The 20,401-nt window shown below is 37.8% G+C and overlaps 1 protein-coding gene across 1 annotated transcript in view; it reads right to left on the bottom strand.

The window, feature by feature from the left end:
- The window catches only part of RFX6 (regulatory factor X6), a 34,449-nt gene extending 15,885 nt beyond the window's left edge, over positions 1 to 18,564 (bottom strand). Inside the window, exons 1-7 of the mRNA XM_027906516.1 lie at positions 18,396 to 18,564; positions 18,043 to 18,199; positions 16,348 to 16,471; positions 15,010 to 15,071; positions 8,172 to 8,249; positions 5,145 to 5,172; positions 821 to 928 (exon numbers count right to left, since the gene is read on the bottom strand). Of these exons, the coding sequence (XP_027762317.1) occupies positions 821 to 928; positions 5,145 to 5,172; positions 8,172 to 8,249; positions 15,010 to 15,071; positions 16,348 to 16,471; positions 18,043 to 18,199; positions 18,396 to 18,564 (726 nt within the window). The remainder of the gene's footprint in view (positions 1 to 820; positions 929 to 5,144; positions 5,173 to 8,171; positions 8,250 to 15,009; positions 15,072 to 16,347; positions 16,472 to 18,042; positions 18,200 to 18,395) is intronic.
- Between the last annotated feature and the right edge of the window lie 1,837 nt (positions 18,565 to 20,401).

The following is a 20,401-nucleotide window of genomic DNA, read 5'->3' as shown; positions in this document are numbered from 1 at the left end:
CACCTGGGCTTTCTTTAGGAACTGTAAGATTTACAGCTAAGATGGCTCCCTTTGTTTAACTTCTCACTACAGGAATCCTAGGCTTCGCTACTTTCCCAGAAAAAAAACTTAAGAGGAAGGGCTCAAAACCAAAATGCTTTAAAGCAATGTATCTCAAAACAGTCACCATTCTGACCTGCACTGGAAGCTAAATTGGAGAGTTCACAATGTCTATCAAAAGGTTTATAGGAGAGTTAAGGGATGTGGCAGCTTGTAATGTGACCAGAAACAACAGACATAACACACAGGCGACAAGTCAAAGACATAAAACATGAGAGAGATACTTCTAATGGAACAGTTATACTTAGGATAAGCAATACTAAGTATTGAATTGATGAATGATTTTAGTAGTTAAAAAAAACCCCAAATGTTCAGACTTTCAGTCTCTTTTCAAACAATGAAAGAGAGTAAAGTTTGTCTAATTATTTGTTGTGAATTATTTGTTCTCTTCTAATCAGAACAAAATTTACCTTAAATCCAAAGGCATTTGGAAAGACTACAACTCTCAGTTATTTGTTTGTTTTGCTCTCCTCGTCTTACATACCATCAGTTTGTAAAATACTGGGTCAGTTAATAGGTAAATAATTCAACCACCTTTCCAGTGGAAAGCCGGTTAATCGGTGTTAGTAAAGGTTTGCCCCCTCTATAAATCAGTCACCTCTATTTGATTATGGACATTTCTGGCTCTTTCATGTCAATACCTCAAAGCCTAAGATACGAAGAAACGTTCTGTGGCAGATTTTTGATCCTTAAGTCGAAAGAGAAGCAGCTCACATTTTACCTTGTCTTTAGAAATGCATCCTTGAAGTAAAAGGTGTTGAGCACTTGGAAACTCTGGGAGGAGTGTTCCAGTTTTGGAACTCAGAGAATATTTACGAGTAAAACCACCCTGAAGTGGAAAGGGAAAAGAAGGAACATTGAAATAGCTAATATCGATACAACTGAAACCAACAATTCATGCCTAACTTGTATATTATCTCATGAGTCTCTTTACATACCAGGATACTTTCATTCAAATAATCCTTCAAAAATATTTATGCTTATCTGTATCTGGACACCATCTCAGGAAGGTTATTAATTATCTGTCTAGATCTAAACTCCACCAAACACAGTTTTCAGAGTGAAGTAGCATTTCAGACACATTACTTCATGGAATTCTACAAGCTTTGGATTCGATCTATATTTAAAAGCTAAAGTATAATACTACTCTGGACTGTGATCCTGTGATTCAAGAAGACCATAAGTTTTATTTAATATGTATCTTTCTAGTGCAAGGATCTAGAGTAGTGGAGATATTACTGTTCTCCCCTGCTCTCTTCCTACTCTGATGGCACAGCAATCACAATTTCAGCTCTTTTACCATGCCAACTGCTATTTTAGTTTATCATAAAGTTTGGTAATAGTTTATTGCATGGATGTGATGGTATATATGATCTATGAATACTTCTGTACTGTGTATTTATTATATAGCTTTCTGTGATTGTGGCAGACTTGACATGAAGTCCCAGTTTTACACATCAGGAAGAATATCCCCATTCTCAGTAAAATACTCCCATTTAGTGTTTTCCACTTTGTTGGGGCACGGTCAATATTGACCTGCACACAAGATAAATTCCTCATGAATTACGCTAAATTCTGCTGATCTGAGAGTTTCTTTCAGTTTTTAGATTTCACATATTAAGTCTCCTTACCTTGTGATATCTAAAATATTGTAGACACATCTTGTTCTACTTACAGACTGAGAACAGCTCTTGAGTACATCCTGTAGTAATATAGGGTAGTTATGTTTATACTTATAATGCACATCTTATTAGGCCTATCAAGCTCCGAAATGATGTAACTAAGGTGAAACCCTCATCCTCAAGAGAATCAGTACAATCTGTATTATGATTCTGTCCTTACTGACTCAGCTGTACTTATTCTCATAGGATTGCATTCAAATCTGAAGAAGACTATTTGGCTGAAACCCTTTGTTCCATTTTAGCCTAACCAGTCCTTACATCAAATCAGTGTACAGAGCCACAAGCTGGCCTTTGCATATTCCTGTGGGAAATCCATTACTTCTGCGCAGATTCCCTCTGTACTAATGGATGAAATTTATGATCACGCACAAGGCATTGGAATGGAAATTGAAGTGACCTTTTCCTACCCCTTTTCATGCAGTCAGATTTCACTTAAGTCGGAATAGTAGTTACATACAGTGTAAAAGTGTGCAAAGGGGATTATATACCTATAAATGTTGACTCAGTAATTGGAGGTCATTTTCAAGTGAAATTCTCTCAAATACTGAATTCAGAAAACTATAGCTGTAACTGACTTATTCAACATACATATAGCCCTAATTTTAGAGGACATGTGTCTGCCAAAACAGACAGCAAGAAACAAAATAGTATACTATGTAAATGAATTTTGCCTATGCTATCTACTATTCAAACATATATAAAGCTGTAAGTCAAAAAAAATTGTAGAAATTTAGAAACATTAGTACTTTTCTGTGTCAATACTTTTGCAGAGTTATAATTGCCTATTAGTATAAGGAGGCTCTTTTGGGGTTTCTTTTATAACAGGAGTAATCTTAGTGATTTTATTATGCAATTACCCATAAAATATATTAAAAGCTCTTATTAAAAGGGATCTGCTCATTTAAAAGAAGCAGTACTTGTAGTGGGAGGTTTAAGAGAAGATAGTCTGAAATGTTTTTTACATTGCTAATGCACTTATATATGACTGTGCCTCAGTTCTAGGCTTAATATTTTAACCCGCTGCCACTTGCCCTTTCAATTTAAGGCCATCTGTTTCTAATGGCCATTTAACATTAAGATAATGACAGTAATATTATTTGCCTAATTAACCATGCAGACTCTAATGGTGCACTAACTGGTTTAGATAAAAGAATTTGCTGATATCTCCCCCTACAGAGAGAATACTAGAAAATGCGATAAAACATACCAGAAGTAAACAGTGTCCCTGGCACTCAATAAGTGTTCATTCAAATGCCATTTACTCATTATATTTAGACAATCAGTGCTTTAACATCTTTTCAATGTCTTTATGTTCCTACTGGGAATTAGACCTTATGCAATCATTGTAAATCTTTCTGGAATACCTGATTGCATGTACTTTCAAGCAAATGAGTATGGATATATCTATCACCTGTTCATATTAATGGAAAGTATGATGCCAAATTTTCCATAGGCTGAAATTATTGTAATTCAGTTCTGACTATGAAAGACTTTTTTTAAGAACTGTCTGAATAATTTCATACAACACAGACACAGACAATCAAAAACTCATACTGATGTGTCCTTTCTCACATATCTACCACATCTTCTGTGAACATTTTTTCTGAGAGGTTGGGACAGAAATAAGACAGATTTTTGGGACTTTGAACTACAAGGCAGACTGGGAATACCATATCAGAGATGGAAGTAAATATGAATTCATTTATGCCAAGAGAATCAGATATATTCCATCCCAAAACTGAACAAATGAATGTTGCAATAGTGCTCATGAATTTGTTGGGGATATCCCACGGCATAGCACTATCTTTATTTGATAAGATAGCTGATTATCTGAACAGGGAAAATGCAGCAAATCTAATCTATCTGAACCTCACTAAAATACTTGATATGGTGTCACCATGGGAAATGATTAGTTATGCTGGTGAGAGTGGGGATTAGTAAAAGAATGTAAAGATGTTTAAGAAGCTGATTCCAGCTGAAAGGCTAACAAGTCGTGTTGACAGGGAAACTACTGGTTGAAAAGGGATTGAAGGGAAGATTCTCAAAGATCAAACTTGGGGCTGATTTCACTGAACATTTCATAGATTAAATTGGTTGATGTGAGCTAATGAAATCATCAACAGAGGAAGACCAAGAGATCATGTAGAAAGATCTGGATGGCTTTGAGATAATGGTAATAAAGGGGATGAAAATCATCAGAGCAAAGCTACACTCTCAGGGACCAATCAGAATGTCTGCTATGATCTAGAAGTTGCTTATGGAAACGAAAAAAGTGAAAGGCTTGCTGTTTATCAGTTGATCACAGAAGGTGTATTTAGTCTAGTAAGTTAAATAGTGTCAGGAAACACTCCCAGGCAATACTGGAACAGTATTATTCAGAATGGCCTCTGGCATTCTTTTGGCCCATGCCAATTAGCGGTATCCCAAACACTTTCTGGTCATACTTCAACAAGTCCTGCATATTAGGGATGTTTCTCTGTGGCAATGTGGCTGAGATGTGTCTATGTTCTTTTGCAGGTACAGGAGTTCAGTAATATGGATGCAGGATATTTCATGCCAGCTGAACTCAGCAACAAAGAAAAAATTCTTTCAACTCTTAACCCTTATTGTACAATGATACATCATTTTCTAGTATAGATATGACTGCAATGACAGTGACTATACCATAGTATAGAGTTGTGAAAATGTAGACTACTTGGGGTGGGAGGGAGAACAAAAACCAACAAAAACCAGTTCCTGTTTCAGGGGTCAGCAGAAGGGATACTTCCAACAGAAATTGGAAATATGCCATTTACAGCCTTTATGATTGTTTTTCTACTCCAAAGATACTCAGAACAAGTATGGTGAAAGACCGTAAGGCTGATCAGAAATTACGAAAAGCTGCTGTTTGTCCCATCCAGCAAGCAAAAGCAGCAAAAAGACATATCACAACACAGTGTTACAAAGAGCAAAAAATACAGTCAATCCTGACCAGAAGGCAAAAATTTCAGTTTACTAAAAAAAAACCTTTCTCTTTGGCTTCCAGTCAGACAAATGAGGTTCTGAAAAAGCCCTCCTTGAAAAGTAACATCTACAAAAAATTAAGCAAGAGCTTGATCCTTTACTTAAAAATGGTCTGTTATGAACATCTGTGGTTATGGGGAAATGGGTTGCAACAGGAACCCTAGAAGGTGTCTTCCAATCTTATTTTTCTTTGAATATTTAGAGAAGCAAATACTCAGGATCATCAAAAAAGGTTATGCAGTCTAATATTTAATGAAAAATACTGTTACAATTCTCAAAGAAATTAATGTGAAGAAAATCACAGGTCACTTCATATTTGGATTACAACAGAGGTAAAAGGAAACAGGCTACAGTACTTACCTCATTTTTTAGCTTGCTTCCAGAGAACCTTTGAAAATAAACACATTTGATTATTTTTTTTCCTAAGCAAAACATTTGTAGAGATGATGTACATATAGGTATATATATAAAAATAATAGATCTATTGGAAAAATTATCACATTTTCCCAAATGTAACTATAGTAAAAATTATGGGGTTTTTCTTAATTTCTTCCACTGATTTGCAAATGCCTGAGTATATCTGGAAATCTAATGATGTTGTATAAAACATGAAGCTTCAGACCACTGACTAAACAATAAAGTATAAAACCTAGTTTCAGTTTTTTGTTTGGATCTTTGCAACTTCACAAACAGCAAAAGGGTAGCATAGATGCAAGTCTATAAGGTTTTTATGAGGAAATAAATACAGTTTTTGATAGAGCTGAGTAAATTCAGAGCAGAAAAAGTATATATAGAATTTACAGCTCTATATAGTGATTTCCTATTCTTTTTCATCACAGTACTATTTTGATAAAATTCAATTCATTTCTGAGATCAAAGATTTGTTAACTAGTAAAAATGTGTTGCAGTGTAGAGAATATCCTATTCAGAGATTCTCAGTGAAGTCACTGGATTTTCAGACTATCTTCCATGCAGAAATCAGAAAGCACATGTTTTAGATTATAACTACTAAAGTAGAAAGAATGTGTAATAATAGCGATTCTAATGGATCAGTATAATGATAAATGTTGTTTGATTATTGTTATTTCCTGTACTACTAGCTGCCAACTGATAAGATACTGTGGGCAACGTAGAGTCTTATAATTATTAGGGGCAATATTGTGGTTTCCTGCTGTTGAGATGCTCTGCTTGCAGGACAAAAAAACAGAGGCTGAGTAGTTGTGGAATTTCTCCTGCCCAGGCCACACAGGTGCCTGACAATTCCCACCACATGATGATTCAGCATATGTTACCCACAGTGTTCCCTTGCCTGTTGATAGATAAGTATAGATGAAGGCATTACTCAGCTGATTACAACATAGATCTAATTAACTTCCTAACTAGATATATTTGTTATGGACTCTGGATTTCTGAATGTTCAGCAAAACGTACACAGAATGTACAGCAAAAATGTGAGGCAGCATCTGCTAGCAGTGCTCTTCCACAGCCTTAATTGCTAGCTAAAACTACCCTTCACACAGTGCTGTGGATACAAACCATTTTTGGTGTTAGGTGTGCTCCTTTCAGAGTGCAAGGCTTGATATTTAAAAGAAACAGGAGGTCAAATTTACAGTTTAAGGATTCAAGCATCTGCAATCCTGCATTTAAGGACTATTGTACTCAGCTCACTTACCTAAATATTAATACATGACTACCAATTAAGTTTGAAATTGCAGTGTAGAGGCCTATATTTAGGTAACTAAACTGAGGCCCATTGGCCTGTCTAATCTCTGGTCAAGCTGCCAGCTAACATGCAAACCTTGCGGTAAAAGCCTCCATATGCCTATATTTGTGCATGGGCATGATGTGATTTGACATCATTATCAACACATATATTTTTCCTGCCTATTTTTGCCCCAGGCTTGATCCAGAAACCATATTTAGAGCTCACCTACTAGAAGAGATATCAGACAAAGGACAGATGTTATGGATCACTGTATGCAGCAGCCAGCAATTGGGCGATTCAGTTCTGAATCTCTACACTGCCTGACTGTTTCCCTATCCAGAAGCTTGTTCTTAAGCCCAGGCTACTGCCTTATTCTCTTCACACAGAAAAATCCAACAACAGTGATGGTCCAGACTGTACAAAATGAGTATTTAAGCTTCTGTTCTAAATCAGCTAGGGAGGCAATTTGACTGCTGGACCCTGAAAATTCAGTATCTCGTACAGGATAGCACAGGTCCTAATGCAAAAAAAATGTTCCTGAGTAGTGAAATCTCATGAACATTCCTGAAAATCTTAGAGAGTATCTATGCCATCTTTATGTGTGCGTATGCTGTCAGAAATCCAGCCGTGGGGAATTTTGCAATTTCTTTGCATTCATTGCTGCTAAAATGTGCAAGGACAGAACTTTACATGAACAGGCACTGCGTGACATAAAGCTGAGGAATAAGAGTTATTCTATTCCCTTAAATGAAATTAACTGTCTTTTAGTCAGTTAGATAAACAGTTTGTTTGAAATAATTCTGTATTATGAAAGAATAATACACTGTGTACCAGCAACACCTCCACAGCTCTGGATAAATACTGGACAAGGAAATAGCATATTTCAATCTATTACACCCTAAGTCCTGAAGTGGAGAGAGCCCTCCTTTTAAGTATCATTGGAAACATTGCCCTCAATTTTTCAATTGTCCTATTGTTTGGAAAAGGTCTCTTTGGATATAACCTAAATCTGCCACCAGCTGAACTTTCTATGTGTGATTATAAACTCATTTATTCTTCTCCTTTCTTAGAGTCCCACTTATACGGGTATACTGCCATAGACAATGAAAGCCATCATTCAAGCCATATGTGAACAGAGACATTTGTTTTATGAACTATTAATCTTTGGCAAACCAACAGGCAGCTATCGTAACGTATTGATCCTACTAGCTGTCCCTTAAATAAATATAATTAGAGCTTCCTGGGTTAGGTTTAAACTGATATTAGCCAGTCAAAGGACCTGTAAATATTAATCTACACAGACCCCTCCCTTCTGCCCCACAGGTGCCAGCTTCACACCATTCTCTAGACGTTTCATAATGGAAAGCTGTCCTCAGGAAAGAACTCATAGGGTGACACCCAAGCAAACAAAATGAGACAAGTGTCCTGGAAATGGGATTTTTCTGCCTCATACAAACTTGAGCAAATGCTCTTCTGCTACAAGTTGCTGCAGCTCTACACTGATTGTGGTGGGGATGGACTGGGAGACACTAGCAAAATATCTAAAACAACATCTTAAACACTGAGATAAGCAGCAATAGTAGTTCTCGTAGAAACAAAAATTAGAATCCTACAAATACCTTCTAAGGGAAGACTAAAGTTAGACCTTCACTGACTAAGTCTCAGAAGTTATGTTATTGTACCTGGTTAAGCCTTTTCCAGAATACACAGAGTGGTAGTATGCACTGCTTTCTTTAATGCCAATTCCATAATAGTGGTACCTGTGAGAAAAAAAAAAAAAAAAAAAAAAAAGAACATTCAGAAGTGACATGTCAAGTAAAGCTAGCTGTCAAATTGATTTCAAATGCTTTATGAAAACTTTTCTAAACCGTGCCTAACAATTCCTTCTGCTCACATGGAACAAAATCTAGTCTTATGGAAAACAGTATTGTCATGATTTTATTAAAAATTCAAGAGCAAAGCTGTAAATGTAAATGTAAAATAGTTTCTCTCTTACAAAAAATGTAGCTGGAATAGAAAATACAGAAACATGTTACATCTGTTTTCCCTAATATGCATACTGTTTCATTTGACTTCATTTGCTGAAAGGGTGCTGAGTTTGATCTACCAGGTTTATTATATAATATATTATTATATTATGCCTTACCACTGTTTTATTTAGACAGTCCCTCAGAGTACTTCTCAGTTGAAAATAGCTTGCCAGTGTACCTTATAACTTAGTGTTCAGCCTCCTAGACTAAAAATACTAACACGTCATTCATTCACTCTTCTGTCAGGTTGTAGACTGACTAACTCTGAATTATTTAGCCATCTGAGCAGTTCTTATCCACATTTGTCTGCCTTGCTGCTCTCCTTGAAGTTACTACTCCCAAACAGAGCTTGAAGAAGGAAATAAGCCCATTGCTCAGGCTTTGCGGTGCCCAGCACCTTAATCAAAGACAGCAAAGATGCTAAAGACTGGATGCTGGGAAAACTGGCTTTGCAGTGGACACTTACTGCTTTCCACTGATTCTGCTACAAAATAAGTGACCTTCAGGAGAAGGGCAGGGGAGCAAGCTGGGGGCAGCTCTTTCCTTACCGGTCATAGCAAAGTTTGCTTGACTTCATCTATCAAAGGTGATAGCCCCTGTCTTATAAATTCCACTCAATAGATTTAAAAACTGATTGTGTTAAACCAAATTTGTCTAAGAATGTTATGGATAGTATACTCAGGTTCATTTGTTTTTTACTAAGGTTGAAAATACTACGGCAGCTGGTTTAACCGAGCTGCTTGGAAGTAACACTTGCAGTTCGAGTACATTGTGTGTAAACCAAGATTAAGTCAGAAGTACACTGCAACACGTTGCACTGATTTCACTGAAACTTCTCAAAAGCTTGAAGAAATGCATTCTTAAGAGACAAAGCCCCAGCAAATAATTCAAAGAACACATTAACAAAAGTGTTCATCTCATTTCTGCTGTTCCTGGTGATGCCATGCCCATTAAAAAGAAAAGTCACAGTATTTTGTTTGTTCTTGCATTGGACCATCACAGGTATCAAGTGCTTTATATTTATATATTATTTTATATATTTTTTTATTTTTTTATATTTTTATATATATATTTTATATATTATTTATATTTTAAAATCTGATTAAAAGCATTAGATGTAAACTATAACTAAGAAAATATTCATTAGGATGATATATTTGCCTAGCCTAGGAAGCTTTGAAAATCTCAGCTGAAATATTCTGTTTCTGGATAGCCTGTTGTGTGAGTTCAGGATTTTACAGCCAAAAACATGACAAAAAGTGGCTACTGTTAAAGATCATTACTTTTAGTGTTTTCCTGAAACTGATGAGTCTACATAACACTGCTATATCACTGTGGCACCTGTCAGCCCCAGGAAAGCCAAAAGTTTCTCCCCTCTTTCTTCACTTTTAATTTTCTTGCCCTGTAAGTACATTTTTCTGAGGGATGATAATGTGATGAACAGACTATTTTTAAATACCTGTTAACATAAAAGCTCAGACATAGGACCATTCTACTCATAACAGTTCCCTTTTTCTCCATTAAAGTTGGGCTGATCAAAGCAAACTGACTCCTCAGTGTGTTTTAGGATGGCAATGGAACCTTTCATTAAATGGTACAGTGCTATATGGTTGTCCGCTGGCTCACATGTTGTGTCACCTATGTTGTGAGCTAAAGTCATGAAGATTTTCATCCACCATTTTTGGTTTAGGAGTATTAAACTTATAGACTTGGCCTAAAGACTTGGACATGGAAATTCCTAATATTTGACAGAGTTCTGACACAAATACATTTTTTCTTCTTTCATGAAAATTAAGTAATTTTAGATGTGACACAAGAGGTATTGAAAATATATGTGTATGGGTTCTTTGAAATAACAGCATTTACTTTGTCTTTACACTGCAAAGGTCGTCCATTGAACAGGATGAAAACCAAAATAGAGCTGTGACCACTTCTTTAACAATGTTATCTGTACATTTTTCATTGGCAGTGTAAGCAAGCAGTTGCCTACATCTCCTCCTAATAGCTTAAATCTCCCAGTTTCAATAGCATGCCATTTTTTAAATTCTAAAAATAAAACTTTACACTTTCACTACAAATTTGGCATTCCCTCCTGCTAAAGTTGGAGTGGTCCAGAGGCAAGGAAAATCATTACTTCCTTTCAAAGTTAGGATTCAATATCTAGATTATTCAACATCTTATTCAATATTAATATATTTGGGTTAGAAACAGGAACTATTGTGTGATTTAGATCCTCAGGTTTCCAGTGGTAGGCAATACACTTATTCCTGCTGGACTGCCCCAAAATATCAAAATTTATCATTGAAACATTTTGTTAAGTATAGATATTCTCTGTATATATTCTATGTGTATTAAAGGCATAACAGTTGTCACTCTGACTTTCTTCAGTGATTTCTATAGTTGAATTTTTAGTACTACAAAATACAGTTTTCTGGTCATGACATGAAAACAATTAAAATAATATAATCTTACTGTTCATGCTCTGTCTGGCACACTTCATAGAGTAATAGGGTATGAAGTTTATTATTCTCTTACAAGCCAAAGTCATTAACTGAATAGCTTATATTTTGGGCTCCCTGTTAAAGAGTAGTATACCAGTCCCAGACACACTGATAATATCTTTAACCTACATCTTCAAATGCCTTCTGTCTCTTTATGGGTATATTTTTATGTGCACATAGTGTATATATGTATTTTATTATTTATAATTCTACTGTATAATTAATAAAATGTAACAAGTCACCAGAAGGAACTTACTCTCAATTTTTGAAACAAACATTTTATAAAACAATTTGAACTGCTTTTCTCTTTTAATTTCAGTGGTTTGTTGTAACATATGTTCCTATGCTACTTGTAGTCCTGATTTTAGCATACACTGACACAAATGATAGCTGATAAGGAAATGATAGGCTTAAGCTGTTCAGGGACTTGCAATAACTTGTTATCACAGGGCCAGCTGCCATATCAGTTTTATTAACCCACTAAATCACTCCTAATAAATAAGATAATAGTTTTCAGACATGATGGATAAAAGCTTAGATTCATCATTGATCAAAGTCTACAAAGAAATTAAATTGTAACTTGAGCTCAAACAGTCTTCTGTGTTTATGGATTGAGCAGTTTGTACGTTTTCCCAAATAGCTGCTTCAGGTAATTCATGTACTGTGAATGCTATAACTGAATTCTATCAGTGATCACAGTATGTTCAACATTACCTATGCAAAAAAGTGGATTCAGGACCTGCAGGACAGAAAACTGTTGCTCATGAAATACTCATCTAAAAGAGCAGTTTGCAGTATTTATGGTGTGGGGCCTTCTTCCGCTGAGCAGGAATATAGAAAATTTCCTTTACGTTGAGCAATATAGAGTGACTGGCATAGGCGTGAGAGATGAATGAACTTTGTTAAGAAAATTGTGTTCAAAGTGTTGTATTTCTTGGCTGAATATTTAAATGAGTGTTTTAGTACTGACACGACTTATAAGCTTGTTGGATGTAAACACAGAGAAAAAGAGACTCTGACTTGAATTCTAGGAATCATTAGACTCAGTTTTAAGCCTGTCTTTTGTCCAGTACTGGAGATGACAAATGCTGCTTGGGATCACAGGAGGAATGAACATTTGTGTATCTCACACCTTACAATAGCAACTGTATTTCACACATTAGAGCAGGAGCTTTTTCTCAAATCCAGTTCATGCTCATGAAAATGTTAGAAAGAGCTTGGCCTTGTTTCAGTGTGGGAGAAAAACAATTTCTGTCACTTTCAAGATGATGGAAAAGGGAACTGATTTTCTTTGCTTTCTCCTGATCACAGCCAGGCTCTATCAATAGATTACTGTCTATGAATGCATTGTCCAGTAAGGTACCTTTTTCCTGGGGAATTAACTTTTCTTTGCAGTATAAGAGCAATGATTCGACTGCAAGAGAATTGTCTCTTTCCTTTCGTGCTTTTGCAGCATCTGACTCAGTACTGAGTCCTGGACAATGATCAGAGTTCCTAGGCAATATTGCCAAATAAAACATCACTGTTAGGAATAGTTTGTACTGATACTGCTCCTACTAGGATTACATGGTAATAATGATAGCAGCAATAGAAATAATACAATGTCACTACCCTACCGTGCTTTAAAAAATATGATTTAACTGCTAGTAAGAACTCTCTTACTAGTCTCAGTTACCCAGAAACAGCTTATAAAATTTAGAGTGCACATGCCATAAAAAAACAGGCTAACTAGTAATTTCCCAAAACTGATGATCAGTCCTTTAACTTGATTATCAATTTGATGGAAATACTTCTGTAAATTATGTGACAAACTGTTACCTGGTGAAATCAGAAATTAATTTGCTGCTCAGTAAGTCTGTGGTTCTGAGGGGGATATGGAGATTTGGTCATTTGTGCCTTTTGTGAGGATCTTTTTAGCACAGCAAGATCAGTGTAAATGTATCTTAGTGGAAATGAGAATTGCAGAGGAAAAGTCTCCGATGAAAACTGATGAAAAAAAATAAGGAGAAGCAAGTGCCAGATGTTCAAACAAAACCTGCTGATGCCTCACCCCTTTGAGGAAATTGTTCAAGAACAGTTAATCCATATGATCTGACACATAATACCAACAAGGTAAGTAGGGATATGGAATCTGCCAAAGAACTGTTGGGCATGAGTTATTTCTATACTAACATTTTTAAAGGTCTTAGAGAAAAGTGGAATATAGTGACACCAGTCCCAAGAAAATTAATTTTACTAGCTAGATATCCCTTTGAAACATACTCATTTGCTTAACATAAGTTGAATTACTGTGCTTAAATTATGCAGACACATGATATGTTTCAGGAGTTCAGATCCTGATTGGATCTTGTTTATCAATCCATTAGGTATGTCAGAATAAATATATAATGAGAATGCGGGAGGTTTTTTCCTGTATTATCTCATTCACTATAGCTTATAAGTGGTTCTCCAAAGGTGTTGGATTATGAACCTGAGTGAGAATTCACCAAGACATTGATGAATTAGTAGGTTTTCAAATAGTCCTGTACAGATTAACAGCAAATGTCTGTCTGTAAAGCTATGTCTACATCACCTTATGCCTGCATCCATAGCTTAAGTTCACTACAGTAGACAATACATAAAATTCCTGTTTTCCCCAATAAATAACCTTTCTAATAGTTGCTCTCCTCAAAACTCCTCTATTCAGCACTTATATGTCATCTACAAAAAGAGAAATTAACTTTAGTTCCAGTTTTCCTCTATACAATGCAGACTGTGTACTATCTTCTAAAAAAGATAAATGAATTACAAATTTGTAACTCTGTGATTGAAACTATGCAAGAACTGTCCTCTGTCAAAAAAAAAACAACCAGAAAACCAACCAACCAACCAAAAAAGAACAAAAGAAACAAAATCTAAAATCCACGCATGACATCTCACATGCATTCTTCAGCAAAACTAAGGTGGAATCAAGTAGTTATTTCTTATATTTCTAAGGCAGGAAGAAAAACAAGTATAACATGTAACAACTCCCAAAAATTACAAAAGTAAGAAATGTTTCTTTCAGACATTTCTAGTATATTGCAAAGCACTTAGAAAAACCAGTCTTGTAGAGGTTTTTTTCTTTTCAGTCTCCTTTTGCTTTGAGTTTTGCTTAGAAACTACTGAAAGACCCAAGTAACTTTGTCTTTCAAGGTTAAGTAGTTCAAAATTAAGAATTTCCTCAAACAAACAATGTTTGAGTTTCCTCTATTGCTACTTTTATTTTGGATTTCTACCTTATTCATTAGCAAAATGGATGTGAGGGAATACGTTTGTTACCACTGTTCACTAGAGTTTTACACTAATATTATTATGGACAAAAGCATCATGTCAGAACCAGAACTAGCAAACATTTCACCATAGGTGATATAGGATGATCTGTGATCTATTCCTACAAACTAATGTTTCACAGATCAAATATACAAATCAATTGGATTTATGAAATGACTGCATTATAGGTTGTGTGCTTTTCAGAGTTTTGTAAGGTACCCACAACAAAGAGCACACATATACCTTCTTCTCCATTTAAAACAACACTTTTTTACAGTGTATTTAAGTGAATCCATATTGTTACATACAGAACACAATGGAAGTTTTTAAGCTTGTAAAATGGAAATAATATCACTGTTTATAGAAAGATGAGCAACTGTAAAAAGGATATATGTATTATGTAATGCTTTTTATATAACATTTTAACATGTAATTTCAACAAATGCAAGGATCTATAAATACAACAACAAGATTTAGAAACTTAGTCAGTCTAATTTCAGAAATTATACCTGCAGCAATGTTTTTAGATTCAATCTCTCGAGTTTGTGTCAGTTTAATGTACATGAAATTTATCACTCGCAGTGTATCATCTGAGTAATAAGAATTCACACCAATTATTATTTATTAAGGAGACATGGAAATACATGTCATTCCTAAAATGTGTTCTATAAGCAGATACACAGGTAATTGTTCCTTACTTTGAATGGCCCCTTGTTCCAAGCCGCCTTGTGGTAAGGAGAGGGAATTTCTGGCGAATGGTCTAAAGAGAAGAAAATAACTTTATTAATTTTTAACACTGGTATACTTTCTTAGCAATCTGTTTGTAGAAAAATTGTAGTGTAAATATATGGTCTAAGGGTGTTCATGAATAAAGACTTGTGACACATATGGCACAACATAAATGATTAAGCATGTTTCACATTGCAGGGTATCTTCTATACTCATCCATCTTGCTGTGTATCTGCAGTCTTGCCTCCTTTTCCCCCTTTCTGTTTTCACTTTTACATTTTAAAATCTAGACTTCTTCACCAGGATCCTGTTTTGTTCAAGTTCCTAAAATGCAACTTTATCTTTTGCTTCAGAGGTCTAAACAAAACCAGGGGAAACTCTGCCCTCTAGCTATTCTGTCTTCAAACAGAAAAGCCTAGAAATACATTGATTTTTATTTGAAAAGTGTGATCAGAAAAATTAATTCAGTACTAGAAGTAGATCCAATAGATACACTTAACAGATCACTGTCAAAACAATGTTTAAACTAAAAGCTCATTTATACTGAAACTGTGTAACAAAAATTAGACATACAGTTTCTCACTATATCCAGTTCAAGAGGAAAATATAGGAAGTGAACATTTTATAAATTGGATTTTAAATCCATTATTATTATTCAATTAAATTAATGCAATTTGCTAAGTATGAACCATTACTCGATCAGTAGTGTTTAAAAAAAAGATGATCCTTGAAGCATTTTTGGTTTCCTGTTTCACTAAATACTCAGGATTTAATTTGGAGAGTTCACATATCCCTTTCATTAAATTATTTGATGATTAATTGTAGGGAAGGGCAGAAATTGTTGAATCAACAATTTTTCATTCAGGAGCTCTTTGTGTTATTAATTTTTATTCCTCTTCCAGTATTGTTTCTAGTGTTGAATCTCTACTTTGCCTTCAATATAATTATAAGTGTCTCCCATGTCCGATCTGTTTTTGTGGAAAGAACCTATTACTGTCATCAACAAAAAGGGAAAAAAAAAGGGAAAAAAAAAAAAGGCACTCAGAGAGGAAGCCTTTTCTTTTTTTTTTTTTTTTTTTTTTGGGGGGGGGGAGTGTTTTGGTTTGTTTTGGTTTGTTTGTTTTTAAGGAATTTGTTTCAGTCTCCAAAAGTTGTTATGATTGAAACAGTGTAGTTGAAGTTAGCCTGATTCCATGTACATTAGCAGTAGAAAACACAAATTTCTGAGCAATTTTGACATAGGTGCACTAAATTGTGATTCTGTCAAATAATTAATCTAACAATTTATGAAGGCATTTACTTGTTACCTTCCCAAAAGTTGCAGCACAAGCAGGTTCCAGCTTCTCTTTTCTGCAGAAGTCCAAATAATGTGCGTAAAGGATACATCTTGGTAAACAAACTCCTTCACAGACAATGTAGTTTTCTTCCAGCCTGTGTAGAGAAAGAAACCGCCACAGTAAGAAGCAACATGCTGTTTCTCCTGATTTTATTTTCCATTTTTTTGTACTGCTCTCTTTTTTTTGTTGTTCTTTTTTTAATTTTACTGAAGAATTCCATCACAGCACAGATAATTTTCGTGCTGAGCCTGACAGAACTACAGACTGACTCCACACTTGGTACTTAAGTTAGTTGCAGAAAATGAAAAACCTAGAGCCAGGTCCCTTCTCTTCATGAGTGTCTTTCAATGTCTGGACTTTTTTTTTGCTTTATATAAATCATAAAATTATCATCACCTAGGAGTCAGCCTTAGTCTGAGAACAAGAGCACTAACTAGACTATGAAAGACCTGGGTTTAAGTCTGTCCACTGAAAGGATTTAAGAGCAGGGACCTGGACTTGCATTTCTGTCCCACTGTATCCTTAACACTAGAGCTAATGTCTTTCTTCCTCCTTTTGCTTTCTAATTTCCACTCTGGACCTGAAAACTGCTTCTTGACCAAACCACACTGAAAAATCAAAAAAACAGGCTTTTCTGAAGGAGGTGCATTTTATGTAGCTTCCCAATAATTTACAGAATGCAAGTGCCAAGTAATGGTCTTTAAAGTAAAATTTTAAAAACCTAAGTAAAAACTTGGCTGTCTTTACTTGAACGGAACCCTTAGATATTTAATTGCTGTCCTGTTGGCTTCTTTATCATTTTACATTAGTTCTACTCCTGGGATGACGTGCAAAAAAATTTATTTCTCAAATTACACAAATCTGTGAGAAAATACGGGGTAGTAAAGACTGCATACTGAAAAATTTTGCATTGATTCACCAAACTTAACTATTTACGCTCAGAAGTCAGATGTAACCTAGACTAAGAAACTGAATAATTGGGATTAGTCTAATTTTTCAGTTAGAAGGAAAAAAAAATCTCTATTTACAGTCTACATTTGCTAATTAAGTTCCCATTTAATTCAACAGCACTCTTCCCTAATTTCAAGTGCACTTTAATAGAAACGTTTTTCAATTCATGTCTGCAGAATTTGACCTCTTATTTGGTTAACTTTTTTCCCCAGATAAAATGAAACAAAGCCATGGGTGGTAGAATAAAGTGTAAAATAAATACATTATGAGACAGTGAAAATCTGTCATAGCCTTTAAGGATAATTAAAGCAGCCATTCACATATGTAATCCATGAGTAGTGTTTCATTTCTGCATTTTGTTGGTACATTTCATCAACAGCCATGTGCTACGAGAATCGGACAGAGACTTCTGTTTACTGACAAACCTCTGCTAATTTCAAAAATCAGAAATTTGGGGTTGGATGTACTTATTTGTAGAGAAAAAAAAATAAACCAAAGCAAAACAACCCCCCAAACACCCCATAAATGACAAATATTTCTAAAATAACTGTGAGATGTCACCCTCCTTGCCGGCTCAGCTGTTAGAGAAAGGTCCCTTTGAGTCTGATGGCTCGGCGCTGAAGCCGCGGGGTCCCCGCCGAGCGGCCGGGCCCGGGGTCACCGCCGGTCCCGGGGGCCGGGGCAGGCATCGGGGACTGGCAGCCAGGGCCCTACCATTGCAGGGTGAGTTGCGTCTGCTTCTTCTTGTCCTTCATGATCTGCGTGATGCTCTTCTTCGCAGACGGGCTCTGGTCGGCGGCTGTCAGCGCGCCGTCGCGAGGATCCGCATCCTCTTCTTCCGAGGAGAGGGCTTCGCTGCTGAGCTGTGTTTCTGAGCGCCAGGGGCGACAAGAAGAAGAGAAACCCGAGGGCATCGTTACGGTCCGGCCACACGCCCACCCCTCCAGCCGCTGGCGGGGGGTAGTTCCCGCAGCGCCCCCAGCCAGACCCCGAGCTCCTCGGCCCGGCTGCCGCACCCGCCCTGCCCGCGGGCTGAGCAGGGGATGCTGCCTGCACCCTCCTCTTACCTGCCTTGATGCCGGCGGGCAGCGCCGACCCCGGCAGCCCCTCCTGGGCGCAGGGCAGCAAGCTGCGCCCCAGCAGCCCACCGTAGCACTCCTCCTGTCCCCCGGCAGGCACAGCCTGCTCGGCCTGGAGGTGCAGGAAAGCGTCCTCCTGCTCCGGCCCCTTGGCCATGCTCCTCACCGGGCCCTGCTCTGCCCCATGGGCGGCGGGAGGGGACGGGGCAGAGGGCGCGGTGGAGGCGGTGGCCTCAGGGCGCGGGGGGCTCTGGCTGCGGCATGGGCCGGGGCTCTGTCGCCTCGGCGGGACACGGTGTCAGCCGAGCGCCGACGTGAAGGGGAGGAGAGGCGATGCGGGGGCGGCGACGGGGGACAGGTGTGCCCTACGGCGCCTTCCAGGGAGGCTGCATCGCTCCCCTGCGGGCAGAGACGGCCGCGGCCGCGGAGGGGGCTCCGCCTTGGACGGGTTCCCGGAGGTGGCTGTCGGGAGGTAGCGGAGAGTTGTCTCCGTCGCTGCCTCCCGCCTCCCCTCCCGCTGCGGTGCTCAGTCAGGCCAGAAGGGGACAGGGCATGGCTGAAGGCCTGGGAGGTTGAGGGGAGCCGGCCAGGAGCGGATCTGCTGGGGAGAGACTTAATGATTAACTCCTGTCGGCAGCGGCTCCGGCTTGTGTCAGGGAGCTCTGCTGCGACGAGGGCAAGGGGGGGCCTCGAGGCTCCCTTCATCCTTTCAGGGTAGAAGGCAGCCTCTGATGCTGTCCTCATCCTCCCCTCCGGAGGAGGGAGAGGGCTGACTGACAGGTGTTAGCTCTTCGCAGCAGCCTCCTGACAGCCGCAAGGCCAAGACAGGAGAAGCCAGTCGTGGCTCTGGGCTCTGTCAGCCACTGGTAGTATTCCCTTAATTCCTAGTACAATTTTGTGGGTGATTTAACAAAACGTCTTCAATTTGTACAATCAAGTGACATTCATATGGCAGACGTGTCTTTGCTTTGCTCCATTTCAGGACACTGACTGAGAGATGGCAGGAGACAATCACAGAAAGATGGTCCCTGCTTTTTTTGGAGAGCAAAATTGTCAATAGTTAAGAAAATTAGCCTGATCACTGCAACATCCACTGGTCTAATATGTTCTCATTCAAGCAAAATTTTGAGTATTGTGATCCTCCAGATAAGGACTGAGAAATTTAGTATGGCTTGTGGTAGCAAGCAGCCCTGAAATACAGTATAGGATGAATTGAGAGGCATTCTTCTAGCCATCAAGTATTGTTGGTCTGTCACAGACACAAACCTTGTGAAGAGCTGTTCTGTCTTCTACTCTCCTGCAGTCTTCTGTTGCACCTCAAGTCATTGATCCCACCAGCACTACAAAGCAGCAGAATATGACCACTTCCACTCCTGCACAGATGTATTTTCAGATCAGCTGTCAGCTGTCATCTCTCACATCCATATTAACAAAACCCCAGGTGTGCTCATATCTACCAAAAGTCCAAAATCTCTTCGTAAGTAGTAAATGATGGACTTTAGAAGTGAGGAAAGCATGTGAGAGGGTCCCAGAGTCAAAGATGGCATTTACCCTGAACTCTCTGCTGTTTTCCTTACATGTCTTCCCTCCACTGTGTAAAATATATTTCTTTCCTTGCTGATTACTTTATTCAAACATGTCTTCACTGTTCCCACATCTCTGTCTTACTTCATTAGGTGATGCTATATATGACTTTTTCTGTACCTGCCAATGCCAGTGCAACAATACTTAGTGTAACTCACTGTGACAGTTCATCTTCTGGTCCCAATGGCCTTGTTTGAGGTTATCGTAAAACAGCATTTGAGCCTCTGACTTTTCTGTGGCTCTTCGCTGGCCTGAGCACTTCAGAATTTGGTCCACAAGGACCTGTATTTCCATGGGATAATAAAACCTCTTTGTTGAATCTTTTGTGACCAAAATTCAATGTGACATTTTCTTTTTGGTATTATGGAGCTAAATGTACCTTTTTGTTCCTTATGAGCAGAATTCTCCTT

Source organism: Empidonax traillii, unplaced genomic scaffold (genome assembly GCF_003031625.1).
Source record: "Empidonax traillii isolate 1590-97213 ecotype Southwest subspecies unplaced genomic scaffold, ASM303162v1 scaffold1310:size247655, whole genome shotgun sequence".
Classification (NCBI taxonomy): Eukaryota; Metazoa; Chordata; class Aves; order Passeriformes; family Tyrannidae; genus Empidonax; species Empidonax traillii.
Note: the sequence above shows the minus strand (reverse complement) of the source record. Positions and strands in the feature narration are given on the sequence as shown.